The sequence below is a fragment of the Rattus norvegicus genome, chromosome 2 (assembly GCF_021556685.1).
Source record: "Rattus norvegicus strain SHRSP/BbbUtx chromosome 2, alternate assembly SHRSP_T2T, whole genome shotgun sequence".
NCBI classification, from domain to species: domain Eukaryota; kingdom Metazoa; phylum Chordata; class Mammalia; order Rodentia; family Muridae; genus Rattus; species Rattus norvegicus.
Window position 1 is genome coordinate 249,269,060 of NC_141535.1, and position 27,400 is coordinate 249,296,459.

Sequence of the window (27,400 nt, forward strand, 5' to 3'; positions counted from 1 at the left end):
ACTCAAGTAACAACTGTTTGAAAACCCTCCTCTCATGGTGTAATGAACAGTCTTTAAATTCCAAAGTCAGGCCTTAAATTCTCTAAGATCACCTTTCAGATCCTTCAACACTAAATTTAACTCTTTTTCTGTGTTACCTGGCTGTCTTCCCTCCCCTACAGCCTTGCCAGTCAGGGCAAGCACAGGTTAGGGAACCAAGCCGATTCTTAGCGAGTGTTTACTGAAAGATTGTCCAGCGCAGGTCAGTGACGTCACATCCGACATCCGGTGGTGTCTTCCAACGTCGCTCTGAGGGAGGTTCACAAACAGGGTTTCAGCCTTTAAGCTAGAGTTTGTAACTGCTGTTGACCTCCTTCTTTGCAAAGGCCCAGAGCACCAGTTTAGAGTTCTGAGCCTTGGGTCTCCAACCGCAGGGCCCGCCCCAGCGTGGAACTCTGTGCGAGGGGAGCGCGGGCGCTGGCCGGACACAGACGCGAGCGCAGGAGAGGCCAGCTAATACTCCTCGGCGTTTCCTTCGGAGCTCTCGCGAGAGGAGCCAAGGGAAGATGGCTGCGCCGGGTCTTTCCGAGTGAGGAGGCGGCGGCGGCGCCCCGCGTCGTGTGGTCGCGGGCTCTTGAGCTGCGGCTTTCCTCGTCTGAGACGAGGGCCGCCGCCTCCGGGAGATGCGCGTGTCGCGGACCCGCGGTCGCCCCAGGAGTTCATGCTGCGTGCGAGGCTCGCGGCCGCCGCTCTAATCGCCCGGCGTCGCCGCCGCGCCGGCTCGGCCCGCGGTGAGCCTCCCGGACCCTGTCCCGCGCGCCGCGGCGGCGATGACCGGGGAGAAGATCCGCTCCCTGCGGAGGGACCACAAACCCAGCAAAGAGGACGGGGACGTGCTGGAGCCCTGCGAGGAGGAGGCGACGGCCGCGCTCGGCGGCGCCTTCACCGGGGGCAGAAGCGGAGCGGGCGGCAGCGGCAAGGGCGGCAAGGCCTGCCATAAGATCTTCAGCCACCACCACCGGCTGCAGCTGAAGGCGCCCACTGCGCCCGGCCCCGGCGTTCCGGCCCCGCCGCAGCACAACGCAGTGACTGCCACCTGCCCGGCTCCGGCCTGCCTGGGCAGTAACCCGGTTGTGGTGGCTGACGGAGGCAGCTGCCCCTCGCTCTACCCGGTGCACGAGTGCGTCTTTAAGGGGGACGTGAGGAGACTGTCCTCGCTTATCCGCACGCACAATATCGGACAGAAAGATAATCACGGTGAGCTTCTCTGGCTTTGTCCGATTTCTGTCCACTGGGGGTTGGGGGGGGGTGACCGTCGGCCTTGGGTTCCCGGCTCCTGCTCGCGTACCGTATTTTCCTCTGGCAGAAAACACCCCCAGTCTTTCAGGTGCCCCGTGTCAGGGGTCAGGAGTTTTGAGTCTTACAGGTGCAGAAAGGATGTTTTTTTCCTGTCCACCTGAGCATCTCGGGACAAGTTGCCTTGTCTCTGCGGCCGCCTTTTCATGTGCCAAAACGTCAGGCTATCTCATCTCCAGACAGGTCTTGGCTTTAGGGGACGTTTCCTTTCCCATCCTTCCTCCTTGGAGCTCTAAGTTTGACCATGTGCATTGCCCGTCTTCATCAGCCAGGTAGAGAACCCTAGTGCAGCTAGCTGTGAGTTTTATCTATTACTGTCCTCGTGCTGTAAACACTGGTGTTTGAAAGCCACACAGAAATAGTGTCTACATTTAATTTCCCAAAGCAATTGAAGGGACTTTCTCAATTTTCCACACTAGGAAAAATGTTTCGTCTTGACCCAGACTAAAGACAGTATTATAGTTTTCATTCTAAAGTCTTAGTGACATGTTTGAGAAAGCATGGTATACTTGGTAATGAACGGTATCAGTATCTGCTTTTGGCCATATCTTGTCAGCTGATCCCCCCCCCCCCAAGCAACAAGCTTTTTTTTTTAAAGATTTATTCCCTACCCCCCTTTTTTTTATGGTTCTGGGATTGAATCTAAGGCCTTGTGTAATCATAACTGTTGAAACTATTTTTCAACGTTTTATTAACAAGCCATTTTAAGTTGAAAATAGTTAGCAAATATTGTTGGCAGCTGTTTTTAACCTGACAGTTATACGTTAGGTAAACTGGTCAAGATGGTATTGTATATTAGTGCACAACATGATTTTGCACATTAATGCAATACCACCTGTGAAAATAAGCTTCCTGAATGTCATTGGTTTGTAGGTTTCTTATCTGAAAGTAGAACAAAAATAGAAAATAAAAAAAATGAATAATTATTTCAGTTCAGTTTTCTGTCTTCATCTTTTGAATTGTAATACTATCTATAGTCATAATGCCACCATCTATCGTTTATCATAAATACAAAAACACTCAGAGGCTGTCTCCAAGTTCTCATTTCTACTTTTATTTTATTTTATTTTGCTGTTGTAACAAGCACATTTGACAGCTACTGAGAATTAGATCCTGACTTAAAAAGTTGAGTTGTAGTCCTAGTGTACTGGTTAGTAGGGTGTTACTTAGACATGGTCTAGTAGTAGCTATGTTTTGTCTTTGCCATTAAAACTTAGTTACATGCCTGAAAGTCGCTTTGAAAATGGTCAAAACATTAAGTTAATGCTCTTTTAGAGAAGAGATGAGTGGATTACTGAAATGTTGGAATTGCTGATCATTGGGCTTCTAGTCCCATATTTAGCATTTTTTTAAAAGCTAAATTCTTTTCAGAGTAATTAGAATTCTATGTATTTTTAGACTGCTGTCCTTTACCCACCGAAATTCACTGTATGAATGAAATATTTGTATTTCATGTAACTGTCTTTAAATCACTTATGATCAAAGCAGCTGTGGGCTCCTGCCTGTAAAAAGTGCAACCATTCCTCTTCCTTGCATACTCAGGGAAGAGGCACTGCTGTGCTCTCCTGTAGTTTCATAATGTCCCCCATTAAACTCTAAGATCAGTAATTTTTTTAACCAAATATATTTCTGTATACCTATATGTAGAGATCCAAGGACAACTTGAATTAAGTCTCTCCTTCATTGAGTAGGTCCTGGGATTGGACTCAGGTTGTCTGGCTTGGGAGTGTCAATACCTACAGAGCTGTCTTGTCTGTATCCTGTTCCATTACTGAAGTGTAACTTTTACTTTAGATGCTCCCCAGCCCCACCCCTGCCCTAAATTTTTCCTTTAGACTTTATTTTATGTGCCTTTCTTTATTTCCACAAGTCTGGGATTTCAAGCATGTGCCACCATATCCAACTTTTTAAAAAACTGATTTTTTTTTTTTTATGTGCATTGGTGTTCTGCCTGCATGTTTGTGTGAGGATGTCAGATTGTGGAATTTCAGACAAATGTGGGCTGCCATGTGGATGCTGGGTACTGAACCTGGGTCACATGGAAATTTAGTTAGTGCTGCTAGTGCACTCAACTGCTGAGCCATCTCTCCAGCCCCATACCCAACTTTCTTATCAAAGACTCAAACTCAGGTCCTCAGGGTTGTCTAGCAGACATTTTACCAGTTGAATCCAACCCTGTACTTTTACTTTTTAAATGGACGTTGTCAAATGATTTTCTTAAAAGGCTCTTACAGAGTTTCTATCAAAAAGAGTCCAGGGGGGTTCAGAACTTTGCTATGGTTTCATATGCAATATGCAAATGAGGCTAGAATTAGAAATGATGACTGGGAAGTGGTGACCCATGCCTTTAATTCTAGCATTCTTATAGGCAGAGGCAGGAGGATCTCTGAGATGGAGACCAGTTTAGTGTACAGATTTAGTTCCAGGGTGGACAGGACTGCACAGAAAAACCCTGTCTCAGAAAGCAGACAGACAGACAAAAAGGAGGGGGCTGGGGAGGAGAAAATGAGAGAAAGAAGAAATAGAAGTAGTTCCTAGAATCCCTAATCTCATACATATCAACCTCTTCATGAATTCCTGCTGGTGGGGATATGGCCACTGTGTTGCAGGAAAGTCAGTTCTAATATTTGTTTTGTTTTTTTTTTTTTTTTTTTTTGCTTTGCTTTGCAGTAGAGTACTTTTGTGAATATTTTCCACTTAGTATTTCTAATAGAAAGAAGTTTGTAGCCCCTGGTTATTTTTCTCAGCTATTAGGAGCCTTGTAGAAAGATTTGTCACTAGGTAGCTTTCAGTTTCTACAGAACTTCTGCATGTTTTTAGATTTCTTTGTGGAATGGCACAAATGAGTGCCTAGGTCATTCATCCACACCATGGCCTTTAGAATCTTTGCAGGAGCTGTCATCTGCCCCCATTTTCCAGTCGGTGCTTTCTTCTGTATCCATATGATATGCTCTGTGAAATGTTTCAGATGGTGTCTTAGGGTTTCCACTGCTGTGAAGAGACACCATATCCAAGGCATCTTTTATAAAAGAGAACATTTCATTGGGGCTGGTTCAGAGGTTCATTATCATCAAGGTGGGAGCAGGACACCTTGGTGGCAGGTAAGGTGCAGGAGGAGCTGAAGCCCACCCCCACAGTGACACACTTCCTCCAACAAGGCCACATCTTTAACAGTACCACTCCCTAAGGGCAAAGCGTATTCAAACCACCACACCACAGATGGTTTGTAAAATGCAGTAAATACTTAGTATTTTAAATCAGTAGATAAAACCCTATAGTGACTTTCTGTCCATGGAATCCTAGTCTGTTCATCTTCCTGGTAAGGATGGCACTCTGCTCTGATTGTTTCTGGAACTGCAGTGGCTTGGGTGGCCTTGCACAGCTTCACAGTCCAAAATAGGGCTTGGGCAGTGGTACCAGGGTTCAGAGGATTTGCTGCTCTTTCAGAGGACCCAGTGCAATTTCCAGTTCCTATATTTGGCTACTTACAGCCCCTTGTAGCTTGTATTGCCAGGGGATCCATGTAGACTTCAGGTACCTGATCGAATACAGTAAACATAACACACATGCTCGTAAATGACAATTAAAAAGCAAATATATTTTTTAAAAAACCTAAAGGTTAAGAAAAAGATATTTATTTATTTATTGGAGATAGGCCAGCACTATGTAGCCTTGACTGTCCACTATACCTGGCCAGTTTTTATTACTTTTAGTTACGTGTCCAAGAGTGTTTGTCCTGTCTATATGTGGGTATGTACATGTGAGTGCAGATACCTGTAGAGGCCAGAGGTATCATTTCTCCTAGAGCTTGAATTAACAGTTGGTTGTGAGTAGCCTGGTGTAGGTGTTGGGAACCAAACTTGTGTTTTCTGGAAGAACAGCAAGTGCTCTTAACCACTAAGCCATCTCTCTAGCCCACAATTATTTTTAATATTGTGTTTTAGAAGAGCAAGTGATCTACTGTTACCTGGCCTTATCCCTTCTTGCAGTTATCTGTCTTCCTGTTACCTATCCATCCAATTTTTGAGACAGGTCTTATTGTATAGTCTGGGCTTTATCCTAAAGTTTGAGATTTTCCTGCCTCTGCTTCCCAAAACCAGTTTGCAGTTTTCAAACACAGGCTCTGTAGTTAATGAATTATTTTGCTGTAGTCTTTTCTCCTTGTTTTATGTGGAAAGCCTGTTGTCTTCTAGACTGTTACTACCTTCATTTATTGTTCATTAGCTTCTTCAGTTTGGACTGATCTTTAGTAAATTTTTTTGTTATATATTGCTTTTTCCTTGATAAAATGTTGGTTGACAACAGCCTCTAATTATGTTTAGAAAACTGTATACTGACTGGACTTATAAACAGAAGTTACATATGACAGAATATCTCCATCTTATGTTCAAGTGTTCCGAGTGATTCTACTTTGTGGATTATTTAATAGCAGTTTTTGGAGAACAGGAGAGAAGTTATACCACACTAAAAGTACACAAAGGGGTTGGGGATTTAGCTCAGTGGTAGAGCGCTTGCCTAGCAAACGCAAGGCCCTGGGTTCAGTCCCCAGCTCCGAAAAAAAAATAAAAAAAAAATAAAAAAAAATTTAAAAGTACACAAAATTACTATACCTTTATTAGATCTTCCTTTTTTTTTTTTTTTTTTTTTCAAGACAGGATTTCTCTGTTTAGCCTTGGCTATCCTAGAACTAGCTCTGTGGGTCAGGGTAGCCTCAAACACACAGAGATCTGTCTGCTTCTGCTTCCCCAGTGTTGGGATTAAAAGTGTGAGGTATCACTGCCCAGCCAAATAAATTGTTTTCTCCTTTAATGTGAAATTAAAGATTGAGGCACCAAAGAGATGCCTTAGTGGTTAAGAGCACTTGATACTCTTAGAGAGGGCTGAAGTTTGGTTCCCAGCATTCATGTTGTCAGCTCATAGCTGCCTGCAATGAGTATAAGGGACCTGACATCCTTTTTTGGCTTCTGTGGGTGCATATGCCTACATGCATAGAAACACACATACACATGTAAATAAAAAAAAGGATGGAGTATAGCCTTTACATTAAGTGTCAAGGTTTATTTGAGTCACATTTGCCCTTAGTAGTTTGGACAGTTTGTGTTTATAATGAACTTTAGTGATTTTGCTATTCAGTACTTCAGAATTAAAAATGGTACAAATAGATTATAGTTCTTGCTTGGTAGACATGTAGTTTTGTTTTTTCCCCAAGTTAAACATTCCCAAGTTAATCAGATCTTCCTGACTGTTAGAAGCTTTGAGGTACCCGACAGTGGTGAGATTGCTGAGTGTGTGAAGTGCTCATACCAGCCGTAAAAAGTTGCTGGTGTATTTGGAAGATTTGGTGATTTCTGCCTTTGATTCTGTTGGCTGGTGTCAGTTTTGTGGGTTGCAAGAGCTTCTTTATTCTTGAGGTTTAGGTAGATTTTTGAGGATTTAACTTGATGGTGTAGTAATACTGTCTGTCAGTATAATAGAGGGCAAGATTTCTTGACAAGAGTTTTGGCAATGTCTTTTGTGTATCTTTTGGTTGGTTTTCAAGGACAGTTCAAAGGAATCAGTCTTGTTCTAGAGTGAAAATATTTTTGAGAGATTTGAGACTGCTCTCTTCGTTCTTAATAGTTTCCAGTATTTTTTTCCTTTACTTAGTTGATTGATTTATTCAATGGTCTTCTAATATGTGGTAGTGTTTTTGATGCTGTAGATGCAGAGGTGAACAGATTATCATAATTCCTGTTCTTGTGGTGCTAAATGCTAGTTGAAGAGCCAGAGAGTAGACAACCAGTGAATTGAATGAATGTATGTTATGACTATTAATGAGTCATATTGAGTGAGGGGTGGGCTAATGAGAGTGTTATGTAGAACAAGTAGAACAGAGTCTAGAACAGCATCTCAAGCAAAAAACAGTAAATGCAAAGTTACTGCCATTATGGACTGGGAGAACACTGTGATGAAGTGGGCAGGAAAAGTAAATGTGGCTGGAGCTTAGAGACTTGAGAGGCAGGCAGCCTTGCCATAAGTGTGCTGTAGACTCTGAGGGCTTCTTTATGTAGTACCATGGAATGCCGTCCTGTCAGGAGGTTTTCAGCAGAGGTCTGACTGGTTGCAAAGCTCGCTCACCCTACTGTTCTAGTCAGCAGATATCTGCAGATAGTATCGTGGAACAGTGTTAGAGTAAATGGCTGTTACTGGAAGTGAGAGATGGGGTGGATGTAGGGCGTTCTGTAAATTTACTACAGTAGTAGCATTTCTGAGAGGGAATTTCTTCCTCCTTGTCTGGATGGGGCTTAGATGTAACAGGAGAACTTGGAACTGTACCGGGTCTGGTATGTGTAATATTTTGCTTTACTTTGTAATTAAGGTGTATAGGTCAAAATTGTCTCATAACACAAGTCACTGCTTGCCTTCTTTGTGCTGGACTGTGCACTGAGCACAGAAACCTTACTGAACGCTTGCCTCTGGGGTGTTCTTGAAGCCATGTAGGTGCTATGTACAACACTCCTCTGTATGCTGAGAATAGTTTGGAAAAAACATTTCTGAAGGTGGCTACAGGTGAACTACATACCCTTTCTCCACAAAACAACATTTTTTTCTTGGGGGAGAGCATGCAGCTTATAGACAAATTAGGTGTTTGGCAGATTTTTTTTTTCTGGAAAGTAAATGAGCCGAGTTTGAGCCCATATGGCACGAAACTGTATTTCCTGCCAATTAAAAGAATAAGGTTTGGGGGTTGGGGATTTAGCTCAGTGGTAGAGCGCTTGCCTAGCAAACGCAAGGCCCTGGGTTTGGTCCCCAGCTCCGGGGGGGGGGGGGGGGGGAGAAAAGAATAAGGTTTGCTATCAATTAAAAGGATAAGGCTTAGCTTAGCTGTGGTGGCCCATGCTTTTATTCCACTGTCTCTATGTGTTAAGACCAGCGTGGTTTACAGATTGAGATATAGTCAGGGCTACACAGAAAACAAATCTCAAAAGACAAATATCAGCCAACTAAACAAAAGGCAAGTTAGAATTTTGAAAACTTATTCTGTCATTTTAAGTTTACCAGATTCATACTTCTTAAAACTATTTCTCTGATCACATTCAGCTTTTGATGCTGTCTATTGGAATGTATCAGTACCTGGATGGCTATAAACTTTTCCAGATACTGATATTCCAGTTAGGATAATATGTATTCTATAATCATGTCTCAGGTTCGGAGTATAGCAGAGAGGTAGATAGAGTACTGGACTCAATAGAGTGAAGTCCTTAGTTTGGTCCTTTGGAAAACACACACACACACACACACACACACACACACACACACACACACACACACACACACACACACTGAAAGGTCAAGATTTTATTGTCTTTATAACAAAATTGGCTTAGAACTGAATCACTTGGCCCTTTCTCTTCTTGTCACCTTCCAGTTCAAAATGTTTGCACCTCTTGATCTGCAGTTGGACTCAATACACTCCAGTCTCAGCACAATCTTCTTTGTAGTTTTAGCCTTTTTGCAGAAAATGGGCCTAGTTTGCCCACCGTAGCCACTCTGTTTTCTGTCATAAGGCCACTTTCCCTGGGCATACAAAGAATCCTTGCCCTTCTTGTACTGTGTCACTTTGTGGGGTTGTTGCTTTCCACATTTCTTTCAAAATGTCCAGTGGGTCTTAGGAACGTTCGCCATGTTTGCAGGAGTGCTATAGCTCAAAAAGAAAGAGGATAGAGCAGCAATGGAAGTTTATCAGAAACTTATATATTTAATTAAAATGTTGTAAGCTGCTCTTGTCATTAGTTTGGACAATGCACTTCGTTTTCTGAAGTCCTAATTTTGATAGAAGCAGCATTTTTTTCATTGATACAATATTTCCACATAATTATGGAGTAATGTGTTCATTGTTTAATGACCAAATCAGCATAATTAGCATTTCTATTTTCTTAGATGTTTTCATTTTCTGTGTCTTGGGAACCCTCAGATTCTAACCTCCATTACCCTATATCATAGCTGTAGGCTGTCATTGCTTTATTGTGCCAGAAACACCTCAGCTGTGTTCGGTGCCATTGTCCATTCTGCATTCAGTGTCTGCTGGTTTAGCTCCTGTAGCATCTACAGATGAAAGACACCAGGGTTTGTCTTTCTGTTCTTTGTAACTGACATTTTTACCTTCACCAAGTGTAAAGACAGCAGTATTTGTGTTGGTATTCCCAGCTTATCTCCCTTCCTTTAATATGTCTTCCATTTCTATCCATGTTGCCAGAGAAGAGACTAAAGCTTTGTGGTGAGTGATGTTCCTGTGTGTGCTCATTTTAAAGTCCACCTACTTCTGTGTGCACTCGATTGACTCTGTATCTTCATTTGTACATTTGTGCTGGCATCTCTGACAGAATGGTAATGTTACACAACCCTTTCATACAGCTCATCATGTTGTGGTGGCCCAAATAAAATAATTTCTGTTGCCTCTTAATAACTTATTTTGCTGGTGTTAGGAATCATAATATAAATATCTGATATGCAACCGCTGTGAAAGGGCCATTCAGCCTCCAGCGCCTTAACCCATGGGATGAGAACCACTATATTCCAGAGTGAGGTTGCTTGATTATATGCTGTTTTAGTTTAGTTTTTTTTTTTTTAATGAACCTGACATTGTAAAATACAGTAATGCCAGAATTAAGTTGACTATGAGAGGGCATTTAAACAAAAGTGTTGTTATGTGATTGCTTCTAGAAGGTTGAGTGGTCAATAGAAAGTGCTCTGTCCTGGAAGCCAAATGCAGGCAGCTGTTTAGATCAGGTCTGAAACACCTGGTTCAGGGCACTAAGTTACCAGTCCTATTGGCTGTTCGAAGAGCAGCCATTCAGAAGACATGAGCTTGAGGCTAGGTTCCAGGAAAACTTTGCCATTTGCCAACTCTGAGTTGATGATGTTCTGGGTTCCTTGATATTCTCATAAAATTTTTAACACCAGCTTTCAATTCATGAGGAGAATTACTGAGTATTTTCATGGAGATAGCTTTGACCTTGCCAACTTGAGTTGTATTGGTGGTGTATAGTTATTTTTCATGTGATCAAATACCCGATAAACATCTCCCTGAGGGAGACAGGCTTTGTGTCCATGCTGGGGATGCTTACAGCCATGGTAGGACCAGGAAGCAGAGCACAGGGGAATTCCCACATTCAAGGGGCTTCCTCTTTACTGTTTTTGTTCAGTTAAAAGCCCCTGCCTGCAAGGTGGTGCTACCTCATTCACTCTGGGAAACTAAAAATGTGTCTGGTTTGCCAGGCATGGTGGTGCAACACCTTTAATTAATCCCAGTGCTCTGAGGCAGAAGCAGGTGGATATCTGAGTTCAAGGACAGCAAGGGCTACAGAGACCCTGTCTGGGGGTTGGGGGTGGGGTTGGGCAAAGGGCAAGTGTTTGACTAACTAATGCTTTGTTCTTACTACATTTAAACTGGCCTGTAAGTTTAGTGCTTTCTTTGTATTTGGTCCTTAATTTCTTTAATTGGTGTCTCAATTTTCAGGGTTATTTTATACTATTTTATCTTTCACTTTGTTTAACAAACCTCACTTTTCCAGTTCCTTGAATTCTCTGTTGAAGAGAATCTCACAGGAAAGTGCTCTCTCTGATTATCAGCTACAGTGAGTGCTTAGAGGGGTTTAGGATGCTCTTTCCTTGAACCCATAGAGAAGAGATAGAGGGTGCTGCTTTCCTTTCTCTTAGGAGACCTGAATTCTTTATTGCAGGATGGGTGATATTGCAGGATGGGTGAGCATCCTGCATTTGGGTTGTTACAAGAGAAAAGGTCATTCTCACAGAAGATGTTAATAATCCTGGGAGAAACAGAAGAGAGATTTGGTAATAATTGCTTGATTTTTTTCATTAATCCATTTATAAGGATTACATCTTTAAAACTGAAGAAAATGAATCAGTATAAAAATAAACAGAAAAATTTAAATATAGGTCAAGTAAATTAAATTTACTTACCAGTATCTTGATACTATAGAAAATTGAGTGATCTATAAACTGTACTAAAAGTAATATAGAATTGTAGTAAGTTGAAAAAATGCATAATATAAAGACAGTATAGTGTATATTTTTTATTTGAAAATGAAAAGAGCAACTGGATTAGAGAACTATTTAAAGATATAAAGGAAAAGTTTTTGTTTTTTCTCTTTTGAGTTGCATGAAGTTCACACTGGCCTTGAATTTATAATCCTCTTGTCTCTGCTTCACTGTTACTGTGACTACAGGCATGCCTTACCACAGCTATAAGGAACTCATGTTGATCTAATGTTAGATGCGATCCCAAAGGTAGAAATATCTTTTGTATTTTAGGGAAAAGCACTGAAGAGAGATTTTAAAAAAAAAAAAACATTTATTTTCAATGTATGCATCTATGGTCAAAGGACAATTTGCAGGATTCAGTTTTCTCTTTCCAACATATCTGCCCTGGGATTCAAATTCAGGTTTTCATGTAGCAAGCACTGAGCCATCCCAAAAGACATTTTTTCTTTTTTGAAAAGTTTTTAAAAATGAATCTTTAACTTTAATTCTGAAATATTTCATACTCATAGAAAAGTTGGAAGAATAGTCCAGAGAACCTACAGATCCTTCTCTGGTTGCTGGTAGAGTTTTTCCTTCTTGTCACTTCTCCAAACAGTTAGCATAGCTACCATGTGTGGCCTTTATGGTCTTTGGGTCTATAATCTCCAGGTGTAAGGCATGCAAAAGCCATGTGTGCATCATAGGCAGAAGCTGATCATGTCTTAGGAGGTCGTCCACAGTAGGCAGTTGTGGCACTGACTCTTGGATACTGAGAAATGGTTGTGTACAGAATTGTGAGAGGAGCTGAAAACACCTCACCAGCTTACCCTAAACATAATAACATTTTCCTACAGGATAGTGGTCATATTCAAATTACTTCTTTTATTGAAATTAGTTTCCTTTATTTTTAGCTTTACGTTTTCATTTCTGTGTATTTTTATTTTATGTATATGAGCATTTGCCTGCATGTTTGCATGTGTACCACATGTATGCAGTTCCCACACAGACCAAAAGAGGGCCTTAGATCCCCTAGAACAGGAGTTACCACTGGTAGTGAGTTACCATGCAGGTGCTAGGAACTGAACTTGGGTCCTATGGAAGAGCAACCAATACTCTTAACTGCTGACCCATCTCTGCAGCTCCCTAAAGAGATTCTTGATATCTTTGTGTTTAACAGTTGTCTCATACAGTTGAAAGAACTTGGAACTGCTTAAGGATTAAGACTGATTCTTATTGTTTTCTGTCCCCACATGAGTAGATATGCGACTTATTTACTAAAAGAACAAAGACTGGTGTGATGAGCAGCAGAAGGAATCTGAAGTCTTTGGGAATATCTCAGAGAGTGAATGTTCTGCTGGTTGCTTTTGGGCAGGTCAGGGGAGGTACTCTGGGTTGTGCTTTTTGCCCCCTTTTGAATTTGTCACAGAAAACAGAAGTGTTATTTCTGCTTAAAATTGTCAATAAAAATCCTGAAGGAGCTGAAACCACACTTAGATAAAATTTCTTATGTTGTTATGGCTTCTAATTTAATTTTGTTTTCAATTTTAGGAAACACACCTTTACATCTTGCTGTGATGTTAGGAAATAAAGGTTAGTAAATACTTTTAATGTTTAACTTCACTCACAGTTGTCGTTAAAAAATCATATTTGTGTATATGGCATGTGGCTTCATGCCATGTTGGTTCTCCTGGCATATGGGTTCTAGGGATTAAAGTCAGGTTATCACACTTGGTAGCAAGAGCCTTTACCCAGTGGGTCATCTTGTCAACCTCAGTTTTGTCACTGAAAATCACTTAACCAGGGGCTAGAGAAATGGCTCAGTAGTTAAGAGCACTTGGTTCAATTTCCTGTTACTCATCTAGTGGTCCACAACTGTTTATAAATATTATTTCCAGGGAATCCCAAGCCCATTTCTGACTTCTGTAGGTGCCAAGCATAAATATGGTACACAGACATACATGCAGGCAAAACACACATAAAATGAGTAAATAAAAAAAAAAAACTTCATAAACCATTGGTTTCAGGGAATACTGATAAGTAGCCATAAGAAAATGTGTTTCCAGGTAAAGTCTGAGAAAAATTGAATTAAAATTGGCAGTTTACCCTAGAACCGTGCAGTACTAGCATGTGCTGTATCTTTGAAGTTGGGGTAAGCATAGTATTGTGGTGAGTTGGATCCACAGGTATTTGAGGTTCCCACTTAATGAGTTTTTTAAGAGACAAGCACCTAGTGGAAAGAATCTTGGGAAAGACTTGAATAGATGATTCAGGCCCTGCAAACAGTGTTGTTAATACCCCTTTAAAAAATATGTATATATGTATATATATTTTATGTGTTTTAATTGCATGTATATCTCTGTATTAGTTTGCGCCTAGCACAGTTGGAGGCCAGAAGAATGTCAGATTCCTTAGAGGTGGTGTTATAGGTGGCTGAGAATTGAACTGAGGTTCTTTAGAACATCAGAAAGTGTTCTTAACCATTGAGCCATATCTCTAGTCCCTTAAAAATATTTTTAGATTAAGCATTTTAAATTAAAAGTTCGTAACTGGCTCCAAGGGATCTGACATTCTTCTGGTCTCCTCAGGAATACAAACACAGATGTGCACATATGTACATGCACATGAATAACAAAATACATATTTGGGGGTTGGGGATTTAGCTCAGTGGTAGAGCGCTTGCCTAGCAAGCGCAAGGCTCTGGGTTTGGTCCCCAGCTCCAGAAGAAAAAAAAAAAAAACTAAAATACATATTTGAAAAAGCTTCTTTGCTAATGTTATTAGTGTAAACAAACAGACTTAGTCAGAATTCAGGTGTGAAAGATGAACAAAAAACCTTTTTTCTGATAGTAATATAAAAATATTAATTCCATATTTATAATCCAGAGGTTATCCTTTTCATCTTCATGCCTTCCTTGTAGCACAAAACCTCAGCTTTGGTTCACCAGAGTGAAAGCTGCCTGGCATGCTTTGCCACACTGCTTTTCACGGTCAGTTTCTAAGTTCTTTCACTTGCTGGTGATGGGCTACAACTGTGGCAGCTGTAGACATTCTGCTCTATTAGTTAGTAGTCTTGGAGTGACACTTTGACGCTGTGTGGATGTCCACTGAGATCTTTCCTCCACAGTATACTTCTCCATTTTTATTACTTGTTGACAGAAATAACATTTTTCTAGAAAAAAGTTCACCCTTACATGTGTTCCAGCTGGTCATTCAGTTTCTTAGTTTGGTCGTGACACTGACCATTTCTGTTGCTCCTGTCTTCTTGCTGTAGTGTTTCTCTTTGATAACCATATAGTCCTCTAGCACTGTGCATGAGACTATGCATTATTAGGACCTATGATGAACATGTGGTTTGCCAGTGTGTACTCACTATGTAGCCCTGGCTGGCTTCACTATGGTAGATCAAGCCTGCCTGGCACTCATCTACCTTGACATCCATCTGCCTTGTCTTGGAGAGTTTAATTAAGGAGTGAGCCACCATGCCCTGCAAAGACAGTCTTCTACATCAGGGTGGGGTCTCTGCAGCTAAGGCCAGCAAAGTAACGACCCATGGAAAGTAAGAAGATAATTCAGTTCAACATGACTCAGCTGGAATTGGTTCAGACTTTGAGAACCTTATTTTAGGAATGTTTAAACGCAGCACAGTTTGAAATAAAAGTTTTCTAGTAATTAAGTCAATCCTTTGCGCACACCAAAGCTTTAAATCTGACTGCCTAGAAACTCTGTAAAGTACATGTGATATCTTCTATAAAGATAGGTCCTAAAGATTAACTGAGGGCTGGAGAGATGGCTCAGCCGTCCAGAGGTTCTGAGTTGCTACATAGGGGCTCACAGTGATCTGCAACAGGAACTGATGCCCTCTTCTGGTGTGTCTGAAGACAGCTACAGTATACTCACATACATAAAGTAAATAAAATCATTTAAAAAAATTATCTGAGAAAACAGGCTCAGTTAAGGGTCTGGGGAATAGTGGTATAAATTGACTGAGATAGGCAAGTTCAAGATACAGGTCTAGGGTATCCAGCGTAGTTCCTGTTAAAGGCATTTTTTTTCTTCCTGAAATAAATAATTAGCATTTCATTGACATAGCAGATGAGCACATTCTCCTTTGGGTCTTTTTGGGTTGTAGATGTTTTCTTGAGACACGGTTTTACCAGTTTGCCCTGGCATGTCTGGAACTCAAGGTGCCAACCAGGCTAGCCTCCAAATAACTCAGTAATCCACCTCCCTCTGCTTCCCAAATGCTTAGATTAAAAGCATGCACTACCATGCTCAGCTGAACTGTAGATATTTGTATAAATTACTCTTATGGTTCATAGGTTATCTTTAGTTCATATAAGCACTCTTCAAGTATTCTTTGGAGACAAACAATATTTTTCAGAGAGTATCCAATTTACTTTTAGATAGATTGAGTTCCTTTGACTCTGGGGAACTTAGACAACCTTATTATACCATGGGAGTTTATAGGTTATACATAGAAGAGCATTATTTGACATATGTAGTAATCTAGTTTATTTTGCATACCACTCATATTTAAAGATTCTGGACATTGTATGTCTGATAATTATTCCTATTTTATGTTGCAGAATGTGCACATTTACTGTTGGCTCACAATGCTCCAGTAAAGGTGAAAAATGCTCAGGGATGGAGCCCTCTGGCGGAAGCCATCAGCTATGGAGACAGACAGATGAGTAAGCAGTACTTTAAAAATACAAATTGGTGTGTTGAGATAGTTTTCTTGTGTGACTTCTCAGCAATCTGCAAACTTAACCGTGACTTACCCATGACTGGGAACCCCAGCATTGAGCAGCAAAACAGTTGAGTCATGGAGAAACCTCCTCCTTTCAGCCTTCAGAGGTCAAGACTTCATTGTTTTTTCTTGCAAATTATTATTTCTGTTTAATTATTAGTATACTAATTAAAATAAAAACTAATCATGATGTTAACAGCACTTACCTACTTTTGGTGGATGTAGACTTTGCTGGAAGCTAGGAAATGTGCTGTTTCTTGGTTTATTCTTTGAGCCATTTTGTTTCCTTGTCCTGGAGATCTTTCATGGTGCCTCCCTACATTTCTCTATACCTGATAAATTCAGGACAGACTCAATTTGCTCAGATCTAGCCAGGCTAAAGGTGAATGTGACTCTGCTTTCCCCAGCTGCACCTACTGCAGTGCTCCCTGGGTCAGAGGGGCTCTTGGTTGGCACAGTGGCTGTAGCTTCCTCCCTTCTTTACTTGTCTTGTTCTACGTGAACTGCCACTTAGACTTTAAAGCCATCTAGAATCTCCTTAGCACACAATTTGGCTTTTATCTATTTTTTCCTTAGGTACAGATACCACCAAAGTCCAGCTTGGTGAATCAGTGAGTTTTATTGATATTACTTACAGAAATATGGGTGAGGGCTTATTTATAGGAGCAGAAATGACTCAAAGGGGGTTAGGGATTTTAGCTCAGTGGTAGAGCGCTTGCCTAGCAAGCGCAAGGCCCTGGGTTCAGTCCCCAGCTCTGAAAAAGAGGAAAAAAAAATGACTCAAAGACAACTTATCACCAAAGCCTATCCCAGCTCACAAAACTCAGAATCTGGAGCACAGATCAACAGGTTCCAGAGTGTCTTTTCCAGGTGCCTCTTCAGTTATTCTAAACCTCTCCCAGGCAGCTTAGCTGGTTTCTGTTTCTTCTAGGCAGCTGGTTGGGTCTGATTAGTCTTCTTTGCAGCTTGGCTTAACTTCATGTGAGAGGGACTCTCAGCTTTTATTACTAACTCTGGTAGGGAGGAGGGTCCTAGTGAATCTGGTCAGTTTCAGGGACTTCTGAGTGAAGCTATTCACTTCTTGCTTAAGGAGCTTCCTGCAGAATTAAATATTTTAATCTCTGAACATACTGTTAAACAACAACCATCATACCAGATACACAGATCTTATTTTTATCAAGTATATCTGTTAGTTTGAAAGGAAGCATCATCTCCCTGGTACTATTATTTCATAGTTCAGGTGGGAAAGATCAATGAAGAATAGCTATGTAGAAGAAAAATTGTCATGTTTATTGAAGAATTATGTAGCATTGAGTATTTTCAGGCTGCTATGTGGACTCAATCTATTGTACTAAGTTTTGAATTTCTCTGGATTCTTTGTTAGGATTCAGTTCTGTATGTAATCCATATATTAAATTGCAGATTGCCTGAATTTCTCAGACAACTTTGAATGGATGATGAGGCTGTATTTGACTGAAAAATGTAATATATGATGATAATGCTATGGTATTTTTACAGATAAATTGGCACATGTGCTTTTTTATAATACATTGACAGTTATCTTTGTGGACAAATAATCAGAAATCCATATGAGAGTAAGAAATAGTTCTTACCAGTGAATTATTTCAGGGAAAGTTAAAATGTACATATTGAAGTCATTGAGAATGGAGTAGCAGCTTGTCCTAACCAGTTAGTGGAGTGAAGGGAGAGCTAGTGAAGACTGGAACTTCCAAGGATCATTCACAGTGAAAGCATGTGTAAAACCCCTTTGTTTATTAAAGTGAAGAAAACAAGGCATGAGACTTTGTCATTTTGAGTTTATCATCTGTGAAGAGAGCCAGGAAACAATTCTCATGGAAAACCAATTTCAGGATAGGGATGTAGTTTCTCAATTTTATATTTCACTACAGCCTATCACATTAGAGAGGTATTTAACTCCTAAAATAGTCCCAGCACTTGTAGGTAGAAGCAGGAGGTTGTGAGCTCCAGGATAGCCTGGGCTACTTATCAGACTCTGCCTTACAAAAGAAGCAAACAACAAAAAGAACTCTCTTTTAACTCTTAAAGGAGCCTTAACTGAACCAATGGTATTTAGGAATGTCAATTTGAAATTGTATTTGTGATGGTGTTTAAGGGGATGGCTTTTCAGTCTTCATTTTGCTGTGCTGTCTTGAAATTTTTTATGGCATAGACAATTACTTTTTTTGGTGTGTCAAAATATTAATTATTAGCAAAAGCTTTGTGATCTACTTGCCTTTTTGTTTAATTTCTGCTAATTTTGTTAATGTTTTGTGCTATAGAATAAGCAATCAGGGCTGGTACTTACTGTAGCTCACTTAGTAGAATACATAATATTTATAAATCCCTGGGTTTGATCTCCAACACTGTATAAATTGGGCTTGTGAGCTCTGGGAAGGTGGAGGCAGAAGGATCAGAAGTTGAGGCCATCTTCTGTTACATATTAAGTTCTAGGCCAGCCTAGGCTACAGGAGAGGTGGTCTCTAAAAATGAAAAAGGAGAAGAAAAAATAATTAGAAAATGCTAAACTACTTCTCAAGGACTATTTAATTTCAGTTTAAGATTTTAATGTTATATTGGTTTTCTGCCTTAAAACGTTTACCTGATGAACTATAATGACATAAGCACATATGGGGAAAAATGGACATAACTTTACTTATCTCTGTCCCATAATTCCTAGCACTTCCTGATGCAGACAGTCATGGCTTTTTGTGTACACGGGGCTATCTTTGGTTTCTAGATTTATTTGTCAATTATTTATTTGTGTGGGTTTATGTCATGGTATACATGGCATTTGCTGTCTATCTAGACCTGGCAGTTTTCTTCATTTAGGATGCACATGCACACACACATTTTTTAAAGAGGTGCCTTGTGACACATTTTCAAAGTGATCAGTTGTTTATTCGGCACATTTTGAATTATCCAGTGTTCTTCCTTAAACAGGCTTTGAGATCCCAAGTCATGTGTATATTTTCAGATTTTTATCTCTGCTAAAGTACTCAGTGAATTCATTAATAGATGACTAAAAATTGCAAAGATAAATTTAGACTAGAAATAGAGAAATTCTATATTAGAATTTCTTTTCTACTAGTTGAATTTTTCTTAAAAGTTTTGTATTAATGGGCTGGGGAGAGGTCTCAGCAGTTGGGAGCTCTTGCTGCTCTTTTAGAGGACTGAAGTGTTCCCAACCCTCATAGGGGAAGGAGTGACTCACATCTGCTGCTCTAGTTCTAGGGGATCTAACACTCTCCTCTGCCTCCTATGTATGCACATGCACACATAGGACATACAGGGCACACAGACATATGAATAAAACAATCTTTAAATTTTTTTATTGGGGACTTTTATTACTACCCTGAGTTTTTAAAATTCAACAACTTTTATTTCTTACTTAAAGAAAGAAAAACACAAGGAACACGAGTCAGCAGAATGTCTGAGTATGTAATGGCAGTTGCTATCCAACAACTCGCCTGCTGACCTGAGTTCAGTACACAGAACTGATAAAAAGGTGGGAGGAGCAAACCACAGAATTGCCTGTGGTTTCTTCATACACATTTTAACAGAAAGCATCTTTTTAAAGATTTTATTTATCTATTGTATATAAGTACACTGTAGCTGTCTTCAGACACACTGGAAGAGGGCATCAGATCTCATTACAGATGGTTGTGAGCCACCATGTGGGTGCTGGGAATTGAACTCAGGACCTCTGGAAGAGCAGCCAGTGCTCTTAACCACTGAGCCATCTCTCCAGCCCCCACACATATTTTATACCTGTACACTACACACACACACTCACACTCACACTCACACACACACACACACACACACACACAATGTGATACAAATTTTAAAAAATTTAAAAAGCAATGGCATTTATTTTAAAAACAACTATTGGGAAAAAAAATTACTGACTAGTTTTTTTTTTTGTTTTGTTTTGTTTTGTTTTTTTACATTCTAGTCACAGCTCTTCTAAGGAAACTCAAACAGCAATCTAGGGAGAGTGTTGGAGAAAAACGACCTCGGTTGTTAAAAGCCCTAAAAGAGGTAAGTCAGGCTTCTTTGCTGATTCTTTACTAAAACAATTAACTATCATTTTAAAAAGCATTTAGTGTGTGTGTGTGTGTGTGTGTGTGTGTGTGTGTGTGTGTGTGTGTGTGTAGGTAGGTAGGTAGGTAGGTAGGTAGGTAGGTAGGTAGGTAGTTGGTAGGGTGCCCAAGGAAGCCAAAGGGCACTGGAGCTGCTGTTATCGGTAATGGTGAGCTGTCCAGTGGACCAAATTTGGTCCTTTGAAGAGCAGAAGGTGCTCTTAACCTTTGAACCTCTCTCTAACCTCTTAAGCAGTCTTTTAAAATGAAGTTAAATCTCACCAGTTAAGGATTAATAAATAAACTGTGAAAGTTATTTTTAAATTAAGTAATCGAAATATAATTCTGGGGTTACAATGTGTGTGTTCTTGGTAGAAGCGTATTTTCTTTGAACTGGGAAGATATTATTAACGTTTAATAAATTAGACAGGTGCTCTAGAAGAGTTGCATTATGGTGTCATGGTTGGTGGCCACATCTTACTGATGTTGGTGCTACAAGAAGGTATTTTGATAATTGTGTTCTTTTTCAAATCCAAACATAAGAAATAGAAGAATAATTTCTATTTCTCCTCTTGTCTTTCAATCTGTAATGATATCAGGTAGTTTTTTAGAGTGGGGGTAGGGGCAGGGGCAACATTGTAAGTATCAGAGCTTATAACTAAAGCACATTTAGTAATTTTTCTTATTTTATTTCTCAGTTAGGTGACTTTTACCTAGAACTTCACTGGGATTTTCAAAGCTGGGGTAAGAGTATGCTATGTTTTATTTTAAAAGTGAAATTATAGACATATTAGCATGACACATTTGATACTTGTCTTCCTTGTGTTTAGCATAATCATTGTAAAACTTACTAGTAATATTGTATTCCCAGCTAGAGAAGCAGTTCTCAAAATTTTAGTTTTTAAGATGGAAAATTACTGAAAAAAAATTTTTTTTTTTTTAACAAAAACAAGCTTGAAAACTCTAGGAATTTAGTCTTGCATCTTATATCTGTAATTCCAGTACCATGGGGCTGAGGCAGAATTGTAGCCACAGGTTCAAAGCCATGCTAAATCAGGCCATGCTTGATTACAGTACTACAGCGTAAGACCCTTTTAAAAAGAATACTGGGACTCAGTGGTTAGGAGCACTTCTGCTCTTGTAGAGGACCCAGGTTCAGTTCCCAGCACCCACTCAGGCAGCTCACAAACTGCCTGTAACTCCAGTTCAGAGAATTGAATGCCCTCTTCTGGTCTCTGTAGATACAGTGTGTATACTCAGGCTTATTCAAACATGCATATGAAACAAAAAATAAAATAAAGGTTTAATAATATTATAATTTAGTGTTAAAAACGTCAAAAAATGAAAAATTATGGGTTTATTAGAGTATTCAATTTGAGAAAGTTTGAAGTATAGTTCTGTAATTTCTAAGAATTAAAATTCTTTTTATTTTATCATCTTTTAGTCATTTTTGCCCCTTAAGTACTTGATGGCTATTGTCTTAACATAGAACTTGTTATTTATAAAAGGTTTTAATTTTGCATCCATGTATTTATCATAGCAATGAAAGTGATTTTCCTTTTATCAAATGTGAATCTTACCAGAGAAAACTTAATGTCCAAAAACAAAGTTTCATGAAAATGACCCATGCTTTTTTTTTTAAAGCTAATTGAAAAAATAAATTTTATTTTATTATTTCTTTGTTTATTTGGTTTTTCAAGACAGGGTTTCTCTGTGTAACAGTCCTGGCTGTCCTGAAACTTGGCTTTGTAGACCAAGCTGGCCTTGAACTCAGATGCATCCATACACGCTCTCAAGCGCTGGGGTTAAAGTCGTGTACCACAGTGTCCAGCTTAACTTTATTTTCATTAAAGATTTAATACATTTGATTGCAATAAACACATATTTTTACCAGCATCTGAGTTAATTTTTGTATTATTAAGTAATTTAAATGATTAGTGGTATATATCTTTAAAATAGTTTTTGAAACCAAATATTGACAAAAATGGGAAATATATTATTCTATATAATTGTATATGATTTGGAAGTTACACACATTACATATACATGTTCTAATTATTTTATATTGTTTGTATGCTACAATGATATTCTCTCTATATAGGTTTTTTTTTTTTTTTTAATTAACTTGAGTATTTCTTATATACATTTCGAGTGTTATTCCCTTTCCCGGTTTCCAGGCAAACATCCCCCTCTCCCCTCCCCTTTCTTATCAGTGTTCCCCTCCCCATCCTCCCCCCATTGCCACCCTCCCCCCAACAATCATGTTCACTGGGGGTTCAGTCTTAGCAGGACCCAGGGCTTCCCCTTCCACTGGTGCTCTTACTAGGATCTCTATATAGTTATATACTGTCTATAAATAGGCTTTTCTAGACCTTACCAAAAACTACTAGTAGTGACATTTCACAGTTTGAAAAATAATAGACATTTTACAGTTTGGAGGCCATAGAAGATTTATAAATACAACTTAGTTTGGAGCTTTGCATTGACACTGATACTGTTTAATACAAGTCACACTTTGAGAATGCATTGTGTGTGCACACTCACAACTTAAGGGCTAAGGTTATGTTCAGCTGAGCTGGTAAAGTACCTGCTGTTCAAGCATGAGGACCTGAGTTCTGATACTTCGCACCCATGTACAATGCTGGATGCAGCAGTGCATGCCTGTAATCCTGTGCATAGAAGCGGAGGCAAAGGGTCCAGGGATGACCATTCTAGCCAGACTGTGAGCTTCCAGTTTGTGAGAGACAGGTCTCAAGTGGGTTTGGTAGAGCAAGACACCATCAATCTCTGACCTGTATGTGCACACCTAGGAGGGTTGGTGGGTAAAGGTGTGGTTTTCTGTACAGATTTTGAAACTGAGGCACAGTGAGCCTAAGTAACAAGGGTACATATTTAGGACTCAAATTAAAATACAGCCATCTCAAAGGTTGTTTCTTTTATGTTACTGTTCTGCTGTTTTTTCCCAAATGATATTAAGGCATCTATTAGGTAAGACCCAGAATTTCCTGTTTAGTATGAAGGAATGTTTAGTGACCCCAGGTAGTATTTTCTCATCAGTATCACACAGCAGTCTGTGAAGTGGCGTTAGTTAGTTCTGTTACTTGTGGAAGTAGGTGAGGATAAGGGCTTAGTAAAGTACATTGACAAGTTCTTGAGAGATAACTATCTTAAAGGCAATCATCAACATTTGGTAAATTACTAAAATATTTGCTGCTTTTTAAAAATTTACAAATTTCTTAAGACTTTAGTATTTTTTAACCTTTTGTTTCTGAATTACAGTGCCTTTGCTTTCCCGAATTCTGCCTTCTGATGCCTGTAAAATATACAAGCAAGGTATCAATATCAGGTGAGGCGATGTGCTCTGTGTTCTGAGTAAAAGAAAGGTAATTCTGGGGGCAGCTCTTCTGGTAGTCATCGTTTACTTGTGTTTAGTAACTTAAAATACTGTTAGCACATTCAGGTTTGTGCTCCTGTAAGACCTAGTGCAGATACAGAAGTAAATTCATCGAAAACTGTAAGTTGAGATGAGCTTCTCATTCAAGCAGACTCTCTAGCGTCAGGGAATGCCTTCCTTTAGTAATAAGGACACTTGAGAAAGATCCACCCTACATCCTAACTTCACTCTGTGTCTTTTGCACCCTTTATTCCCTGTTTTTCTGTCCATGCGTCCACCCTTTCTCCATTCATGTCTTCAGTCATCTTCCCATTTCAACCAACATATTAAAGATGATTTAATTTTCTTTTCCTTTTATAGCTGTGATTGATAATTAAGTTTATAAAATGTAAATATATTTTTATTCTAAAATTTTACTTTTGTCATTTAAAATTTTAGGTTATTAATGTAACAAAAATTTAAACTTTAAATTTATAAATTAATATTAATATTTCTGTTTGCATATCTATACATAGTACATAATGTTTATGAAGTGTGTATATAGGCAGCCTTGTATATATATTTCTGTATGTCTCCAGATTACTAATTTAGATGTTTACAATTTAAAATTTTGAGGGATTTTTTTTTTTTAGATACACTTTGCATTTGTAGGAGAGAAAGCTCAGAGAAATTTAATAATTCTTAAATGATCATTTTATATCTTAGTTGTATCTTAGTTATATCTTAGATGTTATCTAAGATGGCCATGGTGTTGTATACGTATAATCCCAGCACCTGAGAAGTTGAGGGCCATTCTGAGATATATAATGAGGATGGGGGGTGCTGGGTGGGGGTGGAGACAGACACAAAGAAAATACCCATAACAGCTCACTGATTACAAACTTTGCTTATATTGCATGTCAGTGACATAATGTATTTTTTAGGCTTTTATCAGAATATTTTGGATTCAAATTTTGGATTTGTATAAAGCTCCTTTTTGCTTCTTCACTAATTACATAGTAAAATTTAAATATTTAGGTTTATCAGTCACAGTGGTGTTTTTACCTGTAGTCTCAGCTACTTGGGGGGCCAAGGCAGGAGGATCACTTGAATTCAGGAATTCTAGGCTATAGTATAGTAAGTCACCTGGGTATTTTCTGGGAGATGGAGACCTCCAGGTTGTTTAAGGAGGGTTCAGGTGGATGAGGTTAGAACAATATTTAGATTATAGGCCGTGTGTGTGTGTGTGTGTGTGTGTGTGTGTGTGTGTGTGTGTTTATATGTTTGTATGCATGTATATATGTGTATATATATATATTTTATATATATAAATATGTCTCACTTCAGTTGTAATGATAGAGACACAGAATTAAGATTGACACTACGATTTAATTGGGGAGTGTTTGACTGATGGAGCTATTGCTGGGTCCAAGTCCTTTGAAAATTAAGCCTTGGATTTGTGACCAATGTGCCTCAGCTTTCAAGTAGGTTGGACTTGTTGAGATTGCGAATGTTCCCATGTCCTTGTCTTTTTGCCTCTTTTTCTGTCTATCTTTTCTTTCTCATTCTCATCCTAGAAGCCCATTATAATTCTCAGGATGTTAGGGACAGAAATGGAGACAAAGGATTGTTCGTGCCACCTTTTATGTAGTCTAAATTCCCAAGTGACTGAGGCTTTGAGCCTAGTAGTTTAATTGTGTACTTAGATGTTAGATTTCCTTTTGGTATTTGGTGAACTTCTGACATGACGACTGATTCTCTTTTCTTTTGGGCCATGTGTACACCCAGTCACAGACTTCTTACACAGTTTAGGTGTCAAACCTCTTGGGAGAAGATCAGGGGCCAGCAGTGTCTTCTTACCCTTGTAAAAAAATTTAGCACTCTTAGGGTCTTTTGACTTCATGTTGCAGCCATTTGTGTGTGTGTGTGTGTGTGTGTGTGTGTGTGTGTGTGTGTGTGTGTGTGTACATACGATCACAGTCACTCACTCTGGTGTACACATGGTATGTAGGAACCGTGCTACTCCCCTCCCCCCCTTTTGCTTTTTCAAGATAAGGTTTCTCTGTATAGCTTAGCTATCCTGGAACTCTGTAGATCAGGCTGGTCTAAAACTCATAGAGATCCACCTGCATGTGCCACCATTGTCTGGTATGTGCTGACTTCTTTATGGTGTGCACATGGGACCACACTTACTTTCTTATGGTCTATATGTGTGCATGTGGTATCTGTACTTGCTTCTTTTTTATAAAGGTCTTTTTTGTTGTTGTTGTTGTTATTATTATTATTGTTATTATTAAATTATTTATTTACATTCCAAATGTTGCCTCCCTTCCTGGTCCTCCCCAAGTTCTTCAACACATTCCCTCTCCCCTTTTTTTCTGAGAGGGTGTTCCCCCATCCACCCACCTACCCACCTAATCCCCACCAGCATCCCCCTTCCCTGGGGCATCAAGTCTCTACAAGATTAAGTGTATCCTTCCCCACTGAGGCCAGACAAAGCAGTCCTCTGCTACATACCTGCTGGGAGCCACAGACCTGCCCATGTATGCTCTTTGATTGGTGGCTTAATCTCTGGGAGCTCTGGGGGGGAGGGGTCTGAGTTAGTTGATACTATTGTTCTTCCTGTGAGGTTGCCCTTTCCTTCAACTCCTTCAATCCTTCCCCTAACTCTTCTATAGGGGTCCCCAACCTCAGTTCAGTGGTTGGCTTTAAGTGTCTGCACCTGCCTCAGTCAGCTGCTGGTAAAGCCTCTCAAGAGGACAGCCATGTTAGGCTCGTGTCTGCCAGCACAACATGGCATCAGTAATAATGTCAAGGTTTGGTGCCTATGCGTGGGATGGATCCCAAGTTGGGCTGGTCACTGAACAGCCTTTCCTTCAGTCTCTTCTCCATTTTTGTCCCTGCAGGACAGGAACAATAGACAGAAACAGTTCTGGGTCAAAAACTTTGAGGTTGCATGGGCGGTCCCATGCTGCAACTGGGCTATTTCCATACTTGTGTTTTGATGGTATATGTGTATCATGCACAGGGAGACTATATGCACTTCTTATAGTGTCTTTGCTGTACACATAGAGACTTTGTTTTTCTTTTTTGGTTTTTCAATGTAGTCCTAGCAGACCTGGTACTCGCTCTGTAGACCAACTGGGTTTGAACTCAGAGATGCCTCTGCTTTCCAAATGCTTGGATTGAAGGTGTGTGCCAACACACCTTATATTTTATTTTTTAAAGTTATATATGTATGGGTATTGTGTCTATGTTTCACTTGTGTGCCTGTTGCCCATAGATGCCAGAAGAAGGCGCCAGATCCTTCAAACTACAGTTACAGATAGTTGTGAGCTGAGAATTGAACCCAGGTTCTTTGCAAGAGCAGCCAGCCCTCTTAATCACTGATTAAGCCCTCAAACTTAATTTGTAGTATGTTTATACCTTTCGTGTAGAGACCATACTTAGTTCTTTGCTTAAGTTCATCCCATTGTCTTGATGAAATTGTTAATACTATAATCTTTTTGTCCTTAAAAGTTGTTATTTTTAATGTTAAGTTACATATAGCTCTAGTTACTGCTATAGTTCAAGTTGAGCTTTTCCTGTGTATAGAAATCAGAAAGCCAGTCCATTTTGCTTTATCTGTGATAAAGCTTGACAAGTCAACAAAATAATGAATTCTTATAGTTAGATTACAAACTCCTAGATCTTTCACAGTGACACTCAAAGAGTGTGATGATCCATTCTTGATAGCTATGCTAAGCAGTTTCTGAGATTAAGGAGTGCGTTGAGCAATTGGTAAGTGAACCTGGACTAGTAAACTATAATATAAGCC

General features: G+C 39.6%; 1 protein-coding gene and 1 pseudogene across 10 annotated transcripts in view; one reads left to right on the forward strand and one right to left on the reverse strand.

Moving 5' to 3' along the window:
• The first annotated feature begins 269 nt into the window (after positions 1-269).
• Positions 270-27,400, forward strand: part of Ankrd13c (ankyrin repeat domain 13C) — a 47,305-nt gene continuing 20,174 nt past the window's right edge. For 6 of the 10 annotated variants that reach the window (XR_015668751.1, XR_015668753.1, XR_015668754.1 and 3 more), the window contains exons 1-6: positions 270-1,236; positions 12,907-12,948; positions 15,944-16,048; positions 20,084-20,169; positions 20,909-20,954; positions 23,490-23,556. Coding sequence is in view for 4 of the 10 variants with exons in the window: in XM_087633772.1 (XP_087489898.1) it covers positions 810-1,236; positions 12,907-12,948; positions 15,944-16,048; positions 20,084-20,169; positions 20,909-20,954; positions 23,490-23,556 (773 nt within the window). In the remaining 6 variants the exon portion in view is untranslated. 10 annotated transcript variants of the gene reach the window in all.
• Positions 8,699-9,000, reverse strand: LOC147996639 (large ribosomal subunit protein eL42-like; annotated as a pseudogene).